General features: G+C 40.5%; 1 protein-coding gene across 13 annotated transcripts in view; it reads left to right on the top strand.

The window, feature by feature from the left end:
• The window catches only part of zc3h11a (zinc finger CCCH-type containing 11A), a 50,834-nt gene extending 31,407 nt beyond the window's left edge, over positions 1–19,427 (top strand). For 10 of the 13 annotated variants that reach the window (XM_061832628.1, XM_061832627.1, XM_061832626.1 and 7 more), the window contains 6 exons: positions 3,141–3,656; positions 13,306–13,373; positions 13,461–13,977; positions 14,201–14,370; positions 15,395–15,573; positions 18,617–19,427. In XM_061832628.1, coding sequence (XP_061688612.1) covers positions 3,141–3,656; positions 13,306–13,373; positions 13,461–13,977; positions 14,201–14,370; positions 15,395–15,573; positions 18,617–18,812 — 1,646 coding nt within the window. In that variant the 3' untranslated portion in view covers positions 18,813–19,427. Of the gene's footprint in view, positions 1–3,140; positions 3,657–13,305; positions 13,374–13,460; positions 13,978–14,200; positions 14,371–14,523; positions 14,616–15,394; positions 15,574–18,616 lie in introns of those variants that run through there. The other 3 variants (XM_061832629.1, XM_061832636.1, XM_061832639.1) reach the window with 3 other exon arrangements.
• Positions 19,428–19,867: the final 440 nt, after the last annotated feature.

The following is a 19,867-nucleotide window of genomic DNA, read 5'->3' as shown; positions in this document are numbered from 1 at the left end:
TGCTTAAACTAGCACATGTCAAGGCCCGTCTTAAGTTTGCCAATGACCATTTGGATGAAACAGAGGAGTCATGGGAGAAGGTTTTGTGGTCAGATGAGACCAAAATTGAACTTTTTGGTCATAATTCCACGAACTGTGTTTGGAGAAAGGCGAATGATTAGTTCCATCCCAAGAACACCATCCCTATAGTGAAGCATAGGGGTGGTAGCATCATGCTTTGGGGGTGTTTTTCTGCACATGCCATAGGACGAAGCACTGTATTAAGGAGAGGATGACCCCGGCCATGTACTGAGAGATTTTGAGGAACGACATCCTTCCTTCAGTCAGAGCATTGAAGATGGGTTGTGGCTGGGTCTTTCAACATGACAATGACCCGAACCACACAACAAGGAAAACCAAGGAGTGGCTCCATAAGAAGCATATCAAGGTTCTGGCGTGGCCTAGCCAGTCTCCAGAGCTAAACCCAATAGAAAATCTTTGGAGGGAGCTGAAACTCACTGTTTCTCAGTGACAGCCCAGAAACCTGTCTGATCTAGAGAAGATCTGTATGGAGGAGTAGGCCAAAATCCCTGCTGCAGCATTTGCAAACCTAGTGAACAACTACAGGAAACATTTGACCTCTGTAATTGCAAACAAAGTCTACTGTACCAAATATTAACATTGGCTTTTCAGGTGTTCAAATACTTATTTGCAGTTGTATCACACAAATGAATCATAAAAAAAAAATCATACATTGCTATTTCTGCATTTTTCTTTTTAAATTATCTCTCTCGCAGTGGACATGCACCAATCATGAAAAGTTCAGACCCCTCCATGATTTATAAATGGGAGAACTTGCAATATAGCGTTCAACTACTTATTTTCTTCATTGTATTAATTCGCTTATTATTGCAGTTGTTAGCAACATCCACCTCACAGTTCAAAGGTTGTGGAATTTAATGTGGATGCCGACGTTACTGTGTGGCATTTGCATGCTCTCCCTGTGCCTGTGTAGGTTTCCTCCCACATTCCAAAAGCATCCACGTTAGGTTCATTCAAAAGTCTTCAACAAAGACTCTAAAGTGCCAATTCGTGTGAATATGAGTGAATTTTTGTGGTTTGCAACCAGCGGCACGGTTGCGAAGCTGTCAAGGGTTCAATCCCGGGCCCTGTGTGGGGTTTGCATATTCTCTCCATGCCTGTGTTAGTTTTCTCCAGGCACTCCGGTGTTCTCCCACATCCCAAAATCATGCATTAATTGGACACTCTGAATTGCTCTTAGGTGTGATTGTGAGTGGAACTGTTGTCTGTCTTAATGTGCCCTGCAATTGGCTGGCAACCAGTTCATTGTGTACCCTGTCTCCTGCCTCATAGCAGCTGGGGTTAGCTCAAGCACTACTGCACCCCTAGTGAGGATAAGCAGCTCAGAAATTGGATGGGTGGATGGTTTGCAGCCAGTCTGGGGTGTACCCTGTATGGCTTACAACCATCTGGAGTGTAGTAAGTCTCTTGAAGAAGGTTAAGTCACTTCCTGGTCATTCCCGCTTACCTCTTCTACTCTTGCTTCTCTCTCGTTTTCTTCATTCATAAACTTCTCAAAGTACTCTTTCCATCTACTTAGCACACTACTGGCATCAGTCAATATATTTCCATCGCTATCCTTAATCACCTTTACTTGCTGCACATCCTTCCCATCACTATCCATCTGTCTGGCCAACCAGTAGAAGTCATTTTTTCCTTATTTCGTATCCAATCTGTTGTACATGTCGTCATATGCCTCTTTAATTTTTAGCCTTAGCCACCTCTACCTTTGTCTTACGTCACATCTCAATGTACTCCTTTTGCCTCTCCTCAGTCCTCTCCGTGTCCCACTTCTTCTTCGCTAATCTCTTTCCTTGAATTACTTCCTGTATTTTAGTTTCCTTCTCACCTTTCCTACCAGAAAACACCCCAAGTACTCTCCTGCCTGCCTCTCTGAAAACCTTGGTCGGAGTATTCCAGTCTTCCGGGAGCTCTTCCTGCCCATCTTGAGTCTGTCTCACCTCTTTCTGAAAAGCCACACAACATTCTTCCTTTCTCAACTTCCACCACCTGATTCTCTGGTCTACCTTTGCCTACTCAATCTTGTTTCCCACTCCCAGAGCCATTTTACACACCACCATCCTATGCTGTTGAGCTACACTTTCCCCCACTACTACCTTACAGTCAGTAACCCCCTTCAGATTACATCGTCTGCACAAAATATAATGCACCTGCGTGCTTCTTCCTCCCGTAGGTCAGTCTATGTTGTGGTCTCTTCTGGAAGTAAGTGTTCACCATTGCCAATTCCATCCTTTTTGCCACCACCACCATCTGACCCTCAAAGTTCCTTTGCTGGCTGCCGTACAGTCTCAGTTGCCGGTGCAATTTCTGTATTCAACACGTAAGGCACACTGTATTATTGGGCACCGGCATGGTGGTGCTCAATCGGCAATGACCAGTGAAGGCAAGTCACCATTAAACAGACCATCCTCACTTGGAGTGAAAAAAATAATTGACACAAAACATGCACTTCAAACGCTATTTACGTACGTTAAGCGGAACAAAGCATGCTGGGAGCGCCTCCAGCCTCCCAGTACGCTATCTTAAAACATACGGTAGAATGGATGCATTCTATTTAAAAATGCAATGGGAGGAAAACTGAGTTTGGTTGTACTTTGTTGAAGTATTTCACAATGTAAATGGTGAGTTTGATTGTACTTTATTTCAGTATTTAACAATGCATGTACTCACGTTTTTTTTTTCCCCATTCCATTACTCCTCATCCACAAATTCATCAAAGTCCTTATCTTCTGTATCTGAAATTAACAGCTGGGCAAGTCAGGTGGAACGCTCTTCAAAGTCACAACATTTGCAGCTTTTGGAACTCGGTGCACACATAATGGCGCCGCATTATAAGGCGACCCATCCATTTTGCAGATCATTTAAAACTTTTAAGTGCGCCTTAGAGTCGTGAAAATATGGGTGTTTGTGCTGCGGTAGCGTGGCCATGCATTTGCATAGGGCTCTTTGAGGAGTGTTACTTTTGGGGCCTTTATGCTAATTAGGTCGATTGTTGCTGTTGTCCGAGTTTGTAGTAGTTATCCCTGTTAAATAATGCTTCTGTATATTTGTTTTGGCAGCAGAAACCAGCACAGAAACAAATGGGACACCTAACCAGATTCGCATCAAAACTCTAGAGGAAATAAGAATGGAAAAGGAAGTAAAGTCTCATAGCCAAAAAGACTGTCGTCCTCCAATCGATATTGAAATTGCTGGAACCAAGACAGCTCGCATCCAGACACCCAAGGCTGTAAAACGAATAATTTGTATCAAAGAACATTCTATTGAACAACACAAACCTCACACTGAAATCCTCCACACAAGAAATAAAATAAAAGAGTATCGGCAGGAACAGAACCTCGATCTTAAGAAATTGAAAACAATAGCTGACAAAGTCCCTGGCAAATATCAGCATGAACCATCAGTGCAAGTCCCTGATTGCCCAAAAACAGCAGAGGTTAGAGTGAAAACCTTAGAGGAGATCCGCAAAGAGAAGGCAGCGAGAATTCAATATGATGAAGTCAAGAGTGCCAACACAGAGGAGAATGGTGCCAAGAAACCACGATGGCAGCAAAATGTTAAAAGGACCCCTCAGGGTAAGAGGTTTTCATTGTGTACCGCACAATAAACCAATGTGGACATGAAAGTTTTTTTTTTTTGTTTTTTTTTTTATCCTAATCTTTTATTTAAACCCAGACAAGTAGTTAGCTGCTCCACCTCAAAGTTCTAAGGTTTTGGGTTCAGCTTTGGCCTTCCAGTGTGGGTTTTCTCTGTGGATTGTGACTTCCTACCACATTCGAAAAACATGTTTATTAGGTTATTTGTAAACTCAAAATTGGATGAATAAGTGTGAATGGTTGTTTCTTTATACAATGCCCTCAAAACTGTTTGGACGTCAAGGTCAATTCCTATGTTTTTGGTGTATACTGAAGACATTTGGGTTTCAGATCATAAGATGAAGAAGAGACAAAAGTTGAGGATTCCAGCTTTCATTTGATGGGTTTTACTGTACATCTAGATATATTCAACATTTCAGTGCAGAGCACCTTTTGTTTTAACCAACTCACTTTTCAAGTGAGCAAAAGTATTTGGAACAGACATTACTAAACTAACTTCAATTGAATACAGTGAAGAAAATGAGTATTTGAAGACCCTGCTATATTCCAAGGTCTCCCTTTAGAAATCATAGAGGGGTCTGAAATTTTCATCGTAGGTGCATGTCCACTGTGAGAGAGAGAATCTAAGGAAAAAAAGTCCAGAAATCACAATGTATGATTTTTTTTTTTTAAATGATTTATTTGTGTGATACAGTTGCAAATAAGTATTTGAACACCTGTCTATCCAGGCCATGTATTATCCTGAATATGATGCACCTGTATGAGGTCATTACCTGCATAAAGAAACCTGTCTACCCCATACAATCTGAAAGACTCAAACTTGTAACATGGCCAAGACCAAATAACTGTCTAAAGACACAAGAGACGTAATTGTACTACTCCACACGACTGGAAAGGGCTACGGAGAAATTGCCAAGCAGCTTGGTGAAAAAAGGTCCACTGTTGGAGCAATTACTAGAAAATAGAAGAAGCTAAACAATGACGGTCAATCTCAATTGCAGTGGAGCCCCATGCAAGACATCACCTCGTTGGGGTCTCAGTGATGGTTAGAAAGGTGAGGAATAAGCCCAGGGCTACACGACCGGACTTGGTCAATGACCTGAAAAGAGCTGGGACCACCGTTTCCAAGGTGACTGTTAGTAATACACTAAGATGTCATGTGTTGAAATCAAGCATGGCACAGAAGGTTCCCCTCTTAAACCAGCACATGTCAAAGCCCGTCTTAAGTTTGCCAATGACCATTTGGATGAAACAGAGGAGTCATGGGAGAAGGTTTTGTGGTCAGATGAGACCAAAATTGAACTTTTTGGTCATAATTCCACTAACTGTGTTTGGAGAAAGGCGAATGATGAGTTCCATCCCAAGAACACCATCCCTATGGTGAAGCATGGGGGTGGTAGCATCATGCTTTGTGTATTAAGGAGAGGATGAGCGCGGCCATGTATTGTGAGATTTTGGGGAACAACCTCTTTCCCTCAGTCAGAGCATTGAAGATGGGTTGTGGCTGGGTCTTTCAACATGACAGTGACCCGGAGCACACAGCCAGGAAAACGAAGGAGTGGCTCCGTAAAAAGCATATCAAGATTCTAGCATGGCCGAGCCAGCCTCCAGTCCTAAACCCAATTAAAAATCTTTGGAGGGAGCTGAAACTCAGTGTTTCTCAGCGACAGACCAGAAACCAGAAAATCTAGAGAAGATTTTTATGGAGGAGTGGGCCAAAATCCCTCCTGCAGTGTGTGCAAACCTGCAATTGTAAACAAAGGCTACTGTACCAAATATTAACATTGTTTATCCTCAGGTGTTTAAATACTTATTTGCAGCTGTAGCACACAAATAAATCGTTGAAAAATTATACATTGTGATTTCTGCATTTTTCTTTTTAGATTATCTCTCTCACAGTGGACATGCACCTACGATGAAAATTTCAGACCCCTCCATGATTTCTAAGTGGGAGAACTTGTAATATAGCAGGGTGTTCAAACACTTATCTTCACTGTAACATTTAATATGTGGTGTCATAAACCTCATTTGCAATAACTTCATGAAGCCAGTCGGTGACTTCATTAGACAGTTGCATTTTTCATTTGAAATGGTTTTTCTAGGCCTTTGACGCAGCCTCTTTCCTCTTGCATTTCTTAATTTCTGGGGGTGAAGCCATGAAATTACCACCACCATGTTTCACAGATGAGCTTGTGAGTTTGGATCCAAAGCAGATTCTTTTTTTGTCCATACTTAGTTTTTCATCTTTTTGGTCAAGGTTAATCTTGGTCTCATCAGTCCATAAAACTTTGTTTCGAACCTTTTGTGGCTCATCTCTGTACTTCCTTTGCAAAATCCAATCTAGCCTTCCAATTCTTTTTGATGATGAGTGGTTTGCATCTTATGGTGATGGCATGCAAATTTCTTCTGTCTTCATCGAACAGTGGATTGTGATACCTTCACCCCTCCAGTGGTTAGCAGTGATGTCATGGACTATTGGACTAACCCATTTTTTGAATGTTATTTCACAGCTCTCACAATGTTTCTCTCGTCCACTGCTGTTTATGTAGTACACTTGGGTGACCTGTTTGTTGTTTATTGCTCAATCAAGCAAGAGTCTTCTTCAGGACATTCCAAATTGTATTGGCTATAGACAATGTTTGTGCAATAGCTCTCATCGAAGTTTCCCTATTGTCTCAATTTCAATATGGTTTGCTTTTCTCACGTACACAGCTCTCTGGTTTTTGTTTTGTGAACAGCAAATGCAGTACTCACAGGTGAAACTCAAAGCCCAAAATAGGCATCTAATGTTTAAAGGTCTAATCCAGAGGAAATGTTTTTTTTGTCTATTATAAAAATGTAGCTAAAGTTTTTTAAAAAATTATAAAAAAAATTCTCAACACAGCAGAAATGAAATGATTTTGTTCAAAATGTCACTTACATTTGCAAAGTTCCGTTACTCCGCGGAATGTGATGTCACGCCAAGACAACATTTAGCCTAAGACTGAAAAAGCTAGCAAAGATGGTGAGGAAGTGTGTTGTTTACGGCTGTTCTGCGTCAAACGCTGATGGAATCAGTTTACGTGAATGGCCGGAAGACGTTTGTGAAGACAAAGCGGGCGCATTGGACTTACAAATCAAAATCGACAGAAATATGTTCCAAGAATTTCAAGGAGGACTGCTTTGAAAACCCAGTTCAGCGTTCACTTGGCTTCGGTAGCAAGTGAGTATGTACGTGTTCAATTGTTTGGTATTGACAAGTATCTACCTTGTTTTAAATGTAAGTACAATATCGATACAGATATATACAGTGAAGAAAATAAGTATTTGAACACCCTGATATATTGCAAGTTCTCCCACTTAGAAATCATGGAGGGGTCTGAAATTCTCATCGTAGGTGCATGTCCACTGTGAGAGAGATAATCTAAAAAGAAAAATCCAGAAATCACAATGTATGAATATTTTTTTTAAACAATTTATTGGTGTGATACAGCTGCAAATAAGTATTTTAACACCCGAAAAAAACAATGTTAATATTTGGTACAGTAGCCTTTGTTTGCAATTACAGAGGTCAAATGTTTCCTGTAGTTGTTCACCAGGTTTGCACACACTGCAGGAGGGATTTTGGCCCACTCCTCCACACAGATCTTCTCTAGATCAGACAGGTTTCTGGGCTGTTGCTGAGAAACACGGAGTTTCAGCTCCCTCCAAAGATTTTCTAATGGGTGTAGGTCTTGAGACTGGCTAGGCCACTCCAGAACCTTCATATGCTTCTTACGGAGCCACTCCTTGGTTTTCCTGGCTGTGTGCTTCGGGTCATTGTTTTGTTGAAAAACCTAGCCATGACCCATCTTCAATGCTCTGACTGAGGAGAGAGAGAAAGAGGTTGTTCCCTAAAATCTCACAATACATGGCCGCAGTCATCCTGTCCCATGTGCAGAAAAACACCCCAAAGCATGATGCTACCACGCCCATGCTTAACAGTAGGGTTGGTGTTCTTGGGATGGAACTCATTATTCGTCTTCCTCCAAACATGGTTAGTGGAATTATGACCAAAAAGTTCCATTTTGGTCTCATCTGATCACAAAACTTTCTCTCATGACTCCTCTGTATCATCCAAATGGTCATTGGCAAACTCAAATGTCAAGTGTCATCCCAATAAACATTCTAAAATAGATATTGTAATGAAAAATACATATAACATTATTCACTTCAATGTCTATACGAAAAAATAAATATGAGTTGACAGCCCGTCATCCATGCGCAAAGTTGCGGAGATGTCATTCAACGACATACAAGTGGTTGCCATATTGGCTGCATCCCCTGTCCGTGACGTCGGCCGGACATTCGCCATTGAAAACATGCGGTGGACCCTACTATGGGAGACAAACACGCCCCTTCTGGCACGGAAGCTCTTTTCGAAGAAGAGAACATCACACAACCGAGTGAAGTTACCGGGGCAATATTACCCTATTGTTTCGAGCCATATTCAGATGATATGCGATCACGGCCAAACCGCCTCCCCGTCCGATCCACTTCCGCGGCGGAGATAAGCCATCGCGGCTCATCACATCCGGCCGGTGTGGCTCATTTTCGGCACCGAGGTGGCTTATCATGGAGCTGAGCCGTGCTGCTTTTAGGGCGTTGTTCATCGCCGCCGCAGTACGTGACGAATAACACCGTCGATCCGGGGCGCTTTAGACGTTGTCGTCGCACGCGGCTGAGTGAGCCATTGTCGGCAGCGTTCTCAGAGCCGCCGCTGTCTGCGAGCCCGAAGGCTGCGCAAGGCGACACAGCAGCCTTCGCCTGTGAGCTCGACGCTGTCCGATGTGCACATCGACACATTTCGCACGGTTGTTATACGTACGCGGATCTTACGTTATGAGAGACGGATTACGTGGTCCGCCCCAAACTATTATTTTTTTAGTAGCTGTATACACACCTACCTGTCATTTGGAACCCACGAAGCTCTCGTCCATTGCACCCGTGCAATCCATTTTTCACGATGTACCGGGTCTCTTGCAAACTTATGAAGGGTAAATCCATCCTCCCGAGTGTTCAAGCAATGTCCAGCAGTGCAACGAGCTGGCATTTTGGCTCACACGAAGGAACAACAAGCTACCTTCCCGGAGGTAAAACGAATAGAAACAAACGAGTCCACTGGAGCGCAGTCCCGCCATGTACGTCACTTCCTGCTTCTTCTCGAAAACAAATCTCTCGAAAGGATTTTCATGGTGGGAGTTACAAAAATCCATATGCGTCAAAATCATGTTTTGTGGTGAAAGAAACGCATGGGTCCATGTCGGCTGCCGTTTTTTCATTAATAACATACTAAAAATCATGCATTTCACGACAGTGGCCCTTTAAGACGGGCCTTGACATGTGCTGGTCAAAGCAGGGGAACCTTCCGTGCCATGCATGATTTGAAATCATGACATCTTAGTGTATTTCCAACAGTCACCTTGGATACGGTGGTCCCAGCTCTTTTTAGGTCATTGTCCAAGTCCTTTCGTGTAGTCCTGGACTGATTCCTCACCTTTCTAAGGATCATTCAGATCCCGCAAGGTGATATCTTGCATGGGTCTCCACTCTGATTGAGATTGACCGTTATATTAAGCTTCTTCCATTTTCTAATGATTGCTCCAACAGTGGACCTTTTTTTCCGCCAAGCTCCTTGGTAATTTCTCCGTCGCCCTTTCCAGCTGTGTGGACAATTTTGTCTCTCTTATCTTTGGACAGGTCTTTGGTCTTAGCCATGTTACAAGTCTGAGTCTTACTGATTGTATAGGGCGGACAGGTGTCTGTATGCAGCTAACGACCTCACAAAGGTGCATCTGATTCAGGATAATACATGGAGTGGAGTTGAAGTTTTAAAGGCAGACTAAGAGGTCTGATAGACAGGTGTTCGAATATTTATTTGCAGCTGTATCTGAGGTAATTTAATCAATTGATGAAAGCTAGCAGTAGATCTATATCTTCCTGAAACATTTAGAGGGGAAAAATTTTCAACTTCAAGATAACGCGTACCACGGGGGAAAATGACCGTTCGTATTTAGATATATGGACAGGCCAGTCTAACGTTACAACTTCGATCAAGTCAAAGTAAATCACAATCTCATACTTATCGTTAGATACTGAAATATTACTTCTGTTATATCCCATATTTTTTTTTTTAGTGTAACTGAATTTCGTTTGACATGGGTCATGATGATGATGACTTTTGCCGTATGTGCAGAAGCGTAGAACATGTGCTTTTGGGATAACGTCCGAACATGCTCAGTACAGTTAACGTGTTTCCGGTTAAATACTGATTGTTTAGGATCAGGGTTCTATTGTTACCAATGTTTTTGAAATACACCTGTAAATTGTCAAGACCAAAGTTCCCTCTCATTTTTTTCCACGTTCAAGCAAACACACCAAGGCGTGAGTGCCCCTTTGACCACTGTGAGCAACATCAGGCGTATACACTATGGTCAGATCAGTGTCATCCATTGAAGTTACATGGCTCATTCAAAGATTCTGATTACAGCATTTACATTCCCATCAGAATATTTTTAATAACTACGTGTTTTTGCAAATTTTTCGTGAAAATGTCATTATAAAAAAAAATACATTGCTAACTAAACCAAGCATAATATGAACTATGATTTTGAAAGGTTGCTTCCAACTTTTTAGTTTTTAACCCACAATGATATCCCTGTCTGTTTTTCTTGGTTTAAAACTAAATTATTGCTTGCAAAATATCTTTGGCCATGCATTTTGAAAGGTGAATGTTGCTCCCAAACAGTTTTATGGTTAATGTTATGTTGCCTCCTATATTTAAAATTCAGAATTAGACATTTATGCACTTTATTGTGTGTGCTTTCATCGTCGATCAGGCTGTGCCAAGGTGGAATTTTAACATTATACACCATCTCATCCTGTACTTTTTACTTTGGCTTCAGACCAGACCTTTTTTACTCAAAAAAGAGAAAATCTCATCCACTTTCACCACTTTTTCTTTTATTATACACATCACCGACATTCATTTAAGCAACAGACCATCTCTTTTTTTTTTTTTTTTTTTTTTTTTTTTTACTTTTACCATTATTATTGAGAGAAAACACAAGCAGCATGCTGAACTCTTTGCTCTACATTGGCCAGAGTGTGGGTGAATGGTGTTTTTAATTGAGTATACCACTTGAAAAGTTAGGTAAACTAGCAGGAGACGTAAGCTTCCTTGTTTAAAAAAAATAAAATAAAAAATAAAGTCAGGCTGTGATTCACTGCACTGGATTGGTTTTCATGTGCGCTGAGAATGTCTATGTATTTCTACTCGTGACAAATTTTCTGCGTGTGATATTTCTTGTTGAACTGTGCACATTTGTGAGTGCGATGGCACACGGCGCAAGTGCGCCCGTCAAATCACAATGACTGTGTTTAGGAGGTGACGAAATTTGGAAACTGTATAAAGTTAGTATACTGTTGACGTTGAGGTCTTCCTAAAATTCGACTACGGCCGTGTGTGCTCTCAAGTGTTAGGTTTATTATTTAAAATACGTGCTAAATCTTTCAATGCAGAATGATACCGAAGGTTTCAATTTTTGTTTGCATTCGTCAACTGAGGTTTGAACATATATGGTTGGATTACATTACATGGGATGTTTTTCGTACATGGGAAGAATAAGAAAATTCCTCCTCTTCAGTTCCTATCTCTTCCACAGAGCATTCCATAAAAACTTCATCACTGCTGTCTATCTCCTCTAGATCCCACTCGCAGCATGTATGATTGTCTATATCGAAAGCCATTGTGTTTCCTGGGGTTGTCTTGGTGTGATATCACACGGACGCAGCTTCAACAGTGCCTCGGTTTTCGGATTACAAAGAAAATGTGCACTCTGGCACTAATTTATTTCATTTCTGCTGTGTTCAGAATGTTTTAAATATTTTTATGAAAAATTAGCTATGTTTTCGTGATATATAAATAAAATATAGGCCCTCTGGATTTGACCTTTAAGCAATAAATTGAAAAGACAACACCTGAGCAACACACAGTCACATTACAATACTTTTTCTTTCTTGAAGAGTGGGTGAGTTCAAACAGAAGGTGTTCTATACTAAATCTGTTATCAAATATAAATGTAAATACCATAAAATCTATGTTTGAATTCTAAACTTATGTCTTATATTAATCTTTAGATCTGAAACCCAAATGTCTTCACTATACAGCAAAAACAAACAAATTGACTTTGCATTTCCAATACATTCAGAGGAGACTTGTATATGGTTTGCAATTCCTGCTCACCATTTGAGGGTGTACCCTTCCTCTCCACGGGTCTGCTGGTATCAGCACCAGCTCACCCACTACCAGAGGTGTGGACTTAAGTCACATGACTTGGGCTGAAGTCAGAATCCATCCATTAATTTAATGACCAAGGCCACACTATTCAACAGGTTTTGTGCAGTTCGCTGAAGTTCATCAGCAATTCTCACCATGGTTGTCAAGTGATCACGTGTTAGTCCATTCTCCTTGTCTTTCCCAACACAAGTGAACTCTTCTTTCTCTTCAGCATTCAAGAGCCACGCTGCTACCATCAAACAATCATATAAATTAAGCAAGCTGAAGGCATTCTGTAGTGTACAGGACACGTGGCATGGGGGAGATTAATTGAATGACAATGCTCTACAGTCCCTTAGCCAATCATGACTCATAACACAACGCCGTTTTCCTTGAGCAAATCAGGAGACAGAACACACTGTGCACTCATATGATGTAAAAAAAAAAAAAAAAATTGCAACACTGTAAAAAAAAATTCCACCCAAAAAAATCCATGTTAGTGAGGTCGCGTAAAGTGCACCATATTGTAGCGAGAACACTGTAGTCATAATTGCTATTTATCCACCAAAATTATTTTATCAGATTACTTGATTGATAAAAATGTCAAATTGTAACCTTACTGGGTTCAAAATTTAATTTGTGACACATCTGTTTCACATAACTTCAAAAATAAAGTGAGGAAAATTAAGTAGCATATTTTCGTAGAATTAACTGAAAATGTGTTGTTAAAATGACTTGAAAGGTTACAAGGGGGTGAAATGAGTTTCCTCCGCAGGGTGTACGTGGTCTTCCTTAGAGATAGGGTGAGAAGCTCAGTCATCTGGGAGGGGGTCAGTGTTGAGCTGCTTCTGCTCCACATTGAGAGGAGCAGGATTAGTTGGCTGGGACGCCTCCCTTATGAAGTGTTCCAAGCACGTCCCACCGGAAAGAGACCCTGGGATGCCCTAAGACATGACGCCTCAGGATCCCCCCAGAAGAGCTGGATGAAGTGGCTAGGGAAAGGGAAGTTGGGGTTTCCCTGCTAAAGATACTCCCCCTGCGACCCAACCCAGAAAAGCTGTAGAAGATGCATGGATGGATGGATGGATGGACTCGAAACTGAGAGTCTAGGATTTGTGACTTGACTCGAGACCTGCTTGTCTCGACTTGGGACTTGACTCTGGATTTGAGGGTGAAGCATTGAGGTTTCCTTCTGACTTGGAAAGCACTGACTTAGTCCCACCTCTGCCCACCACTGTAGTAGGGATATAAGTATATCAAAGGAAAAGTATAAGAAAGATATAGGTGAATATCTTCCATCCTATACTAAGATGTCTGTATTGAATTCTGCAGGTGACATCGCAGCAGAGAAGAATGTTGAGGACACTAAAAAGACAAGAAAAGTTCCTGTATCTCTTGAGGTGTGACCTTCAACCTACTGCATATTGTGCTTATTGTGGTTTGATTGATATTAATTCTCTTAACTATAATTTACTTGGCCTTTCTAGTCTTCCACCAAGATTGTCAAGGTCAAAACATTTGAAGAGATTATGCGTGAAAAACATCTCCGCAAGCAGGAAATGGCTGAGCAACTTTCAGTCAGCCAGCAGGTTTCTTATGCAGAGCCTTCACTAAAACCATCAGTGGGTAGTATGCTAGAGAGAGAGAGTCTTCCACATCGAGGGTCTTCATTTCCCACCCAGAGCATTCCGAGTGGTAGCAATGTCACACCCACCCCAAATGCCTCTGTTCGCAAGCTGAAAACTCTCAAATCTGAGACGGATTTTTCTCTAAACAACCCAACAGCTGTCGTCACAACCGGGACCATGGTTTATATGAGCAACTATACCACTCCTCAGCAAGACACTCTCTTTCTGAGTCCAGGAAGCTCCAGTAAAATTTCGTACAAAAACACAAGGAGCTTAATTTCACCTTTGTCAGTGAACCAGACAACTCCAGAGAACCTTCACTTTCCACCAGCAGAGACTCCAGCTTCTGATGAAACTCACACCACCGAGAGAAAAGGTACCTTGCACTTTCATTTCTTGCTAATCCTCTATTCATATACAGGTACGTGGTTACTTGACCTCCTTACAGTTTTAAGTTCATTATATGAAGGATAATCCATTTTATCAACTGGACCTGACAGTGGAACCTTTTGTTTAAAAGAATATACAACATAGCAAAGCTTTGTAAAGTTTAGAGAAAAATATTCTTGATGAAAATATCTGTGACTTTTCTTTTTCAGTGCGGCCCAAATTGAATGTGAAGCCGTCTGTTATGAAACCTTTGCACGTGAATACAGGCCAGAAAAGAAAGAGAGCAGCGCGGTCTGCCATAGCTGCTGTTAAACCTTTGAACAGTGCATCTAGAATTTTAGAGGAATCACATGAGGAGACTGTAAGGACGGATTTATCGGTAAGTTTTACTTGTTGCTATTGGGATTGAAAGTGTATACAGATGCGTCAACCACTGCCTTGTTGCACACTCTCGGTGCAGAGGAAAACAGATCCAGCGCAGTGAACTACAGCCTGACATGTTTTTTTTGTTTGTTTGTTTTAAACACGGCAGCACACTGCCTCTCACAAAGAGCTGCTGCTCACCACACCAGGCCACACACTCTTCCTAGTCAACCTGATACTGGCTCCTTCCATTTTAAAGAGGTACACTCATAATTACAAACACGGGGTATGTGAATAATAGAAGAAAAAGTGGTGACATTGGATGAGATTTTCTCTTTTTGAGTGCAAAAGGTCTGGTCTGAAGCCAGAGTAAAAAGTGCAGGATGAGATGATGTGCAATGTTAAAATTCCACCTTGGCACAGCCTGATTGAGGATGAAGGCACAGACGATACATTGCCCAAAAAGCTAATTCTGTATTTTAAATATAGGAGGCAACATAACATTAACCTTAAAACTGTTTAGGAGTGTCATTCAGCTTTCAACATGCATTACGAAAGATAGTTTGCAAGTTTTATACCAAGGAAAACAGACATATCATTGTGGGTTAAAAAAAGAAACAAAGTTGGAACTGACATTTCAAATTTATAGTTAATAGTTGGCTTGTTATGTATTTGTATTGTAATGTATTTTTTGTTTTTGACATTTTGTAAGTTTGCAAAAACACAAAATTGTTCTTAAAAATGTTCTGATGGGAATGTAAATGCTGTAATCTGAATCTTTGAATGAGCCAAATAACTTCAATGGATAACACTGATCTGACCAGAGTGCATACGTCTGATGTTGCTCATAGTGGTCAAAAGAAGCGGTCACGGCCTAAGTGTGTTTGCTCAGACACGTAAAAAATTAGAGGGAACATTGGTTGTTATGACTTATTTTGTAGGCTATTTGAAGGCTTACATTTGCAATAGATTGATTCTTAGAGAAGAATTGAGAGATTTCCATACCTCCACTGACTTGGCTAACATTTCCTCCATCGAAGGTTTTAGCGGCCTCCGGAAAAGTGAGAGTTTTCTGTTGTCCCACCACAATGTTGGAAACCAAACGCTGCTCAAGTGAGGAGCCACAGACCATCCATGTTTCAAACCACAGCCCATCCCAGGAAACCAAGTTGCTTGTCAGTCTTGCTACTACCACTGACGCCTATTCTGCCCCTCAAAGGTACTACTAGTTCATTCAAATCTTTTGTTTTGTGGCTGTCTGGTAGAATATTCACATATCCAAAAACACTACTTTTCTTGAAATTATATTTTATAATTTATATTTCTGGAGTTCCCAAACACTGCATTGTGGCAGTGGATATACATTACAATGCAGGGCTTTACACTAACATTTTAATTAGGCGCACCGATGCAACCAACCTTTTTCAGTGGAGTTCTTCGACAATGATTTGGTCGCACCATTTTTTTTAGGTGGTACAACATAACCATGTTATTCCATAGTTTTGTATGAAGTAGATTGACAGTGACTCGAGAAATGATATGTCACTGTGTACAATAAGTTTGTTAGCAGCAACTGTTAACAGCCAAACAGGTTAAGTAAATTAAAAAAACTAAAGAAAACAACAAAGCCTTTACATTTCATTTGATGATCATTTGTTTGATTCAGAGGGTCCAGGTCTGATTGTGAGTGCTCCTAACTCTCTCCCCTGGGAAAACCACTTTATTTTGAGCATTTACACAACCATATGATTAACATACAGTAAAGAATTATTGCACAAGTGTACCACCACCATACAGTGTACAACAAGTTTTTGGACCCCCTTAAGTTCTTTGCTCATATTGCAGCCATTTGCTAAAATCATTGAAGTAAATTTTATATAAATGTGCAACTCCAGTTCCAATGAAGCTGCGATGTTGTTAAACAAATAAAAATAGAATACGATGTTTTGCAGATCTGTAAAACATGGTATTGGCAGAATGTAGAATTTTATGACTGCAATATGTTCTAAAAAATCTTGGACAGGTGGCAAAAATGACTGAGCATGTTGAGGAATGCTTATCAAACAGCTGGTTGGAACATTCCACAGATGAACAGGCTAATTGGGAAAGGATGAGTGGCATGATTGGGTATTAAAGGAGCTTCCCTGAATTGCTCAGTCATTCACAAGCAAAGATCTGTGTGTATGATGTTGCTCTTTGCCATAACAGTAAAAAATGTGGTTCTTCATCTTTGACTGGTTGGCACCTGTGGTCTAGCAACTAGAGCAGTTTGAAATTATCAATAGAACAATACTTTGAGCCAATGTCCATTGTGCAAACGGTGCGGAGACTTCAATTGTTGTAGTTTATAGTTACTGTCTGAGATAATCTGGGACAATGTTGTTTGTGCAGACAGTGCAGATGCTACTCAAGACCATGAGTACCCACAACAAAGTGACAACAAAGACAAAATTTCAGCATATTATAATGGAATTGTAGGTTAACTATTTGAGAAGTTAATGGCAAGGGCGAAGAATCTCTTGGAATGTGTGCTTGTTTTTGTTTGCATTGTTGTGTAGCACATACCTGAGTGAAGGAGCTTCTGCATGCTCCAAGGGTCAGTGGGGGGTTTCAACAATCTTTCAGCAGTTTTGATTGTCGGGTTCAGTCGGAGTTTGTCCTTTTTTTGTAGCAGTACCATACAAGACTGTAAAGGAAGATCACTGACTGATCCGATGACTGCTGTGTAGAACTGCTTCAACAGTGGCAGGCCGTACTTCCTCAGAAGCCACAGAAAGTACATCCTCTGCTGGGTCTTTAAAGGAAAAATGCTGCAAACACAAATTCCAAAACAACTGCGAGAGAAAATTGCACGTTCACACAACATGACAAAAGTGTGCCAGAATACTAGGCGTTGTGATTTTTCAGGACAGACCAATCCTATGAGATAGGGAGTGCCTTTCAAAGATACTCGATACACCCGCACCCTGTAGCAGCCTGATGAACCAATGTGCCTATGTACAAAACTTGCTCCTTTCTCCACTGATTTTCATGTGGGTTACTGTTTTGTCAATAGCAAATCATATGTTATCAATACACATTTGATAAAATCACAATAATTATATAAAACAATCATAGTTCACCTATTGTAATTGTAAGGTATTTAACCATATATAGCAGTGGTCCCCAACCACCGGTCTGTGGACTGGTACCGGGCTGTGAGTCATTTGTTTACCGGGCGACAGATAAAGAATGTCAAATTTATATAATTTGTGTTATATTGCAATTTGCGTGTCAATGTCTTTTATGTTGAAAATTGACCTGATCTTCTCCACCGCAGCACCTGAGTGTAGCAATGGACATGTCAAGACTGCACAGAATGCTTCTTTTTTCGACCGACTCGAACGCTTCAAATTCCGTTCCCAGCGGGCTGGCTAATGGCGGTAGAGCTCAATGAACTAATCATATCGTGAACCAATTCAGTTTTCATTTTTTTTTTCAGATTTCTTATGAGCAAAATGTTCATGAACGGAAAAACACAATATTGGGAGTCCTTTTTTAAAATTTGGGTTTATTGCAATTGTTAACTCTCACGCACCAAGTCCGCTCTGATACAGATACAGTCAGAGGTTTCTACTCGACACAGGCAGAAATGCTTTTCCGGAGTTATAAGTCTGTCTAAGGGACTGCTCTGTCCCACATGTAAGTCTTTGCGTGGCCTGGCAGACCTCTATTGTTTGCCATATACATGTAGCATTTCTTTCTCTTGTAGTTGTTTTAGAATTAGTGTGGGATTTTTTTTTTTGTTTGCATCGTTTTTATTTAGCCGTTATTTTCTGTGATTGCAGCATATTTAGCTTGCATTTTACTTGTATTTTCTCTGATTGGAGGATGTTTATTATTTTTTTGCAGTGCATTTGCCCCTTTTTTACCACTACATCTTACCCGGATTGATGTCACTTTAAAATGTGTTCGTGAGTGTGAAGACGTTTGTTGGAGAATTGAGCTCAGAATCAGCCCAATTACTTTCGTCTACTGTTTGAGTAAAAATTTGTTTGAGTAGTCATTCTTCCTTGCCAACCCCCACTTCTAAGCAAGCTAAAAGGAGAATTGTTGCTACCTTGTATTGACATGGTAATAGAAGCAATCAAAGCATTTAAAATGAAACTTTACAGAAATGTGTGCAGAGAATGAGTCAGTAACTTGATTGATTTTGTGTATATAAATATTGGTAGTGTTTTTTATGTACAAACGAAATTCTGATGAGCATTCTTCTGTGTTAGCTCTGTCCTGAAGACTACTCCTCAAAGTAAATCACGGAGACAGAGTATAGTTGGGTCACGCAACTTAACTTCGGCTGCAGATGACTTTGAGGAGCTGATCAGCGAATTCACAGATGATCATCTAGATGGAGATGTCGACCCTGGCATTGGGGAGGACGATCTACTGCAGGAACTGTCGGACATGATTGACAGCTGAGGCAGTTTTTCCACGAAACAAAATACCCTGGCCCAATTCAACAACACCAATGTTAATGCTGACTAATGTATTTATACATAAACCCCTTTGTCCCCCATTTACTTAGGATTTATGTTTTTTTTGTCTTTTCTGTAATCTTTTCGGAAAGCAGCATTCAGTGTACTTGGAAAGTTTTAAGTGTTGAAAAAGACAAACACGATCAGAGAGAATTTGTGTACACAGTATGCACAAGGAAAATTGAAGTATATATATTTTAGCAAAACATTGTGCTGCTCTTTCTGCTTTGTTTCTTGCAAGCATTGCCACTTTCATTTTGACTTATTTTAAAAGCAGCGAATGTCAATGCTGGAACTTTCACGGCACTCATCTTTCTTTGTACCCCCACAACCTCCACATTTATGAGTAGATTTATTCAGTGGGCCCAAGTTAAAAATGGTTTTGACCACTCAGGGAACAATTTTTGTTTGTATGCATCTCTGAGAAATATTTCAGCAATGCAGTCTTTTTATTTTTTATCATTTGTTGCATTGCTTTGACAAGTCTGAGAAAAGATCTGTTTCACTTTTCCTCAAGTTCACTGTTGAAATGACCTGTAAATAAAAATGTTTTTATTTATCAGCTGAGTTCCTTGCCAATACTAAGCAATCGCCTACTCTGGAAGAAACCAGCAGGGGAAAATATGAATGTACTTGACATATGTGATTTTACATTTGCTTTTAAATTGATGTACGAGTGTATGGTTGGGTGTACTGTAAAATGTAAAAACAGGCCACTTGATTTACAAAACTTAAACAGGGAAAAGGTAATGTTATAAATATATCTAAAACTAATTCAAGAGATAGTGGTACAGGAGCAGTACAATACAGAAAGGATTCCTTGGATAAATGTAAAAAATATAAACCGCAACCTAAAACCCCTCAAACTGTCGAAACCTTGCACCTGTCACATGGAGAGACCAGGCTTCTATTTTCCATGTGGATTGCAGGGCATATCGCTTATAGGTAGTAGTAATTTACATTTGTTCCATGCCATTATACAATTGAAACGATGCAGTT

Source organism: Syngnathoides biaculeatus, chromosome 10 (genome assembly GCF_019802595.1).
Source record: "Syngnathoides biaculeatus isolate LvHL_M chromosome 10, ASM1980259v1, whole genome shotgun sequence".
Taxonomy (NCBI): Eukaryota; Metazoa; Chordata; class Actinopteri; order Syngnathiformes; family Syngnathidae; genus Syngnathoides; species Syngnathoides biaculeatus.
Note: the sequence above shows the minus strand (reverse complement) of the source record. Positions and strands in the feature narration are given on the sequence as shown.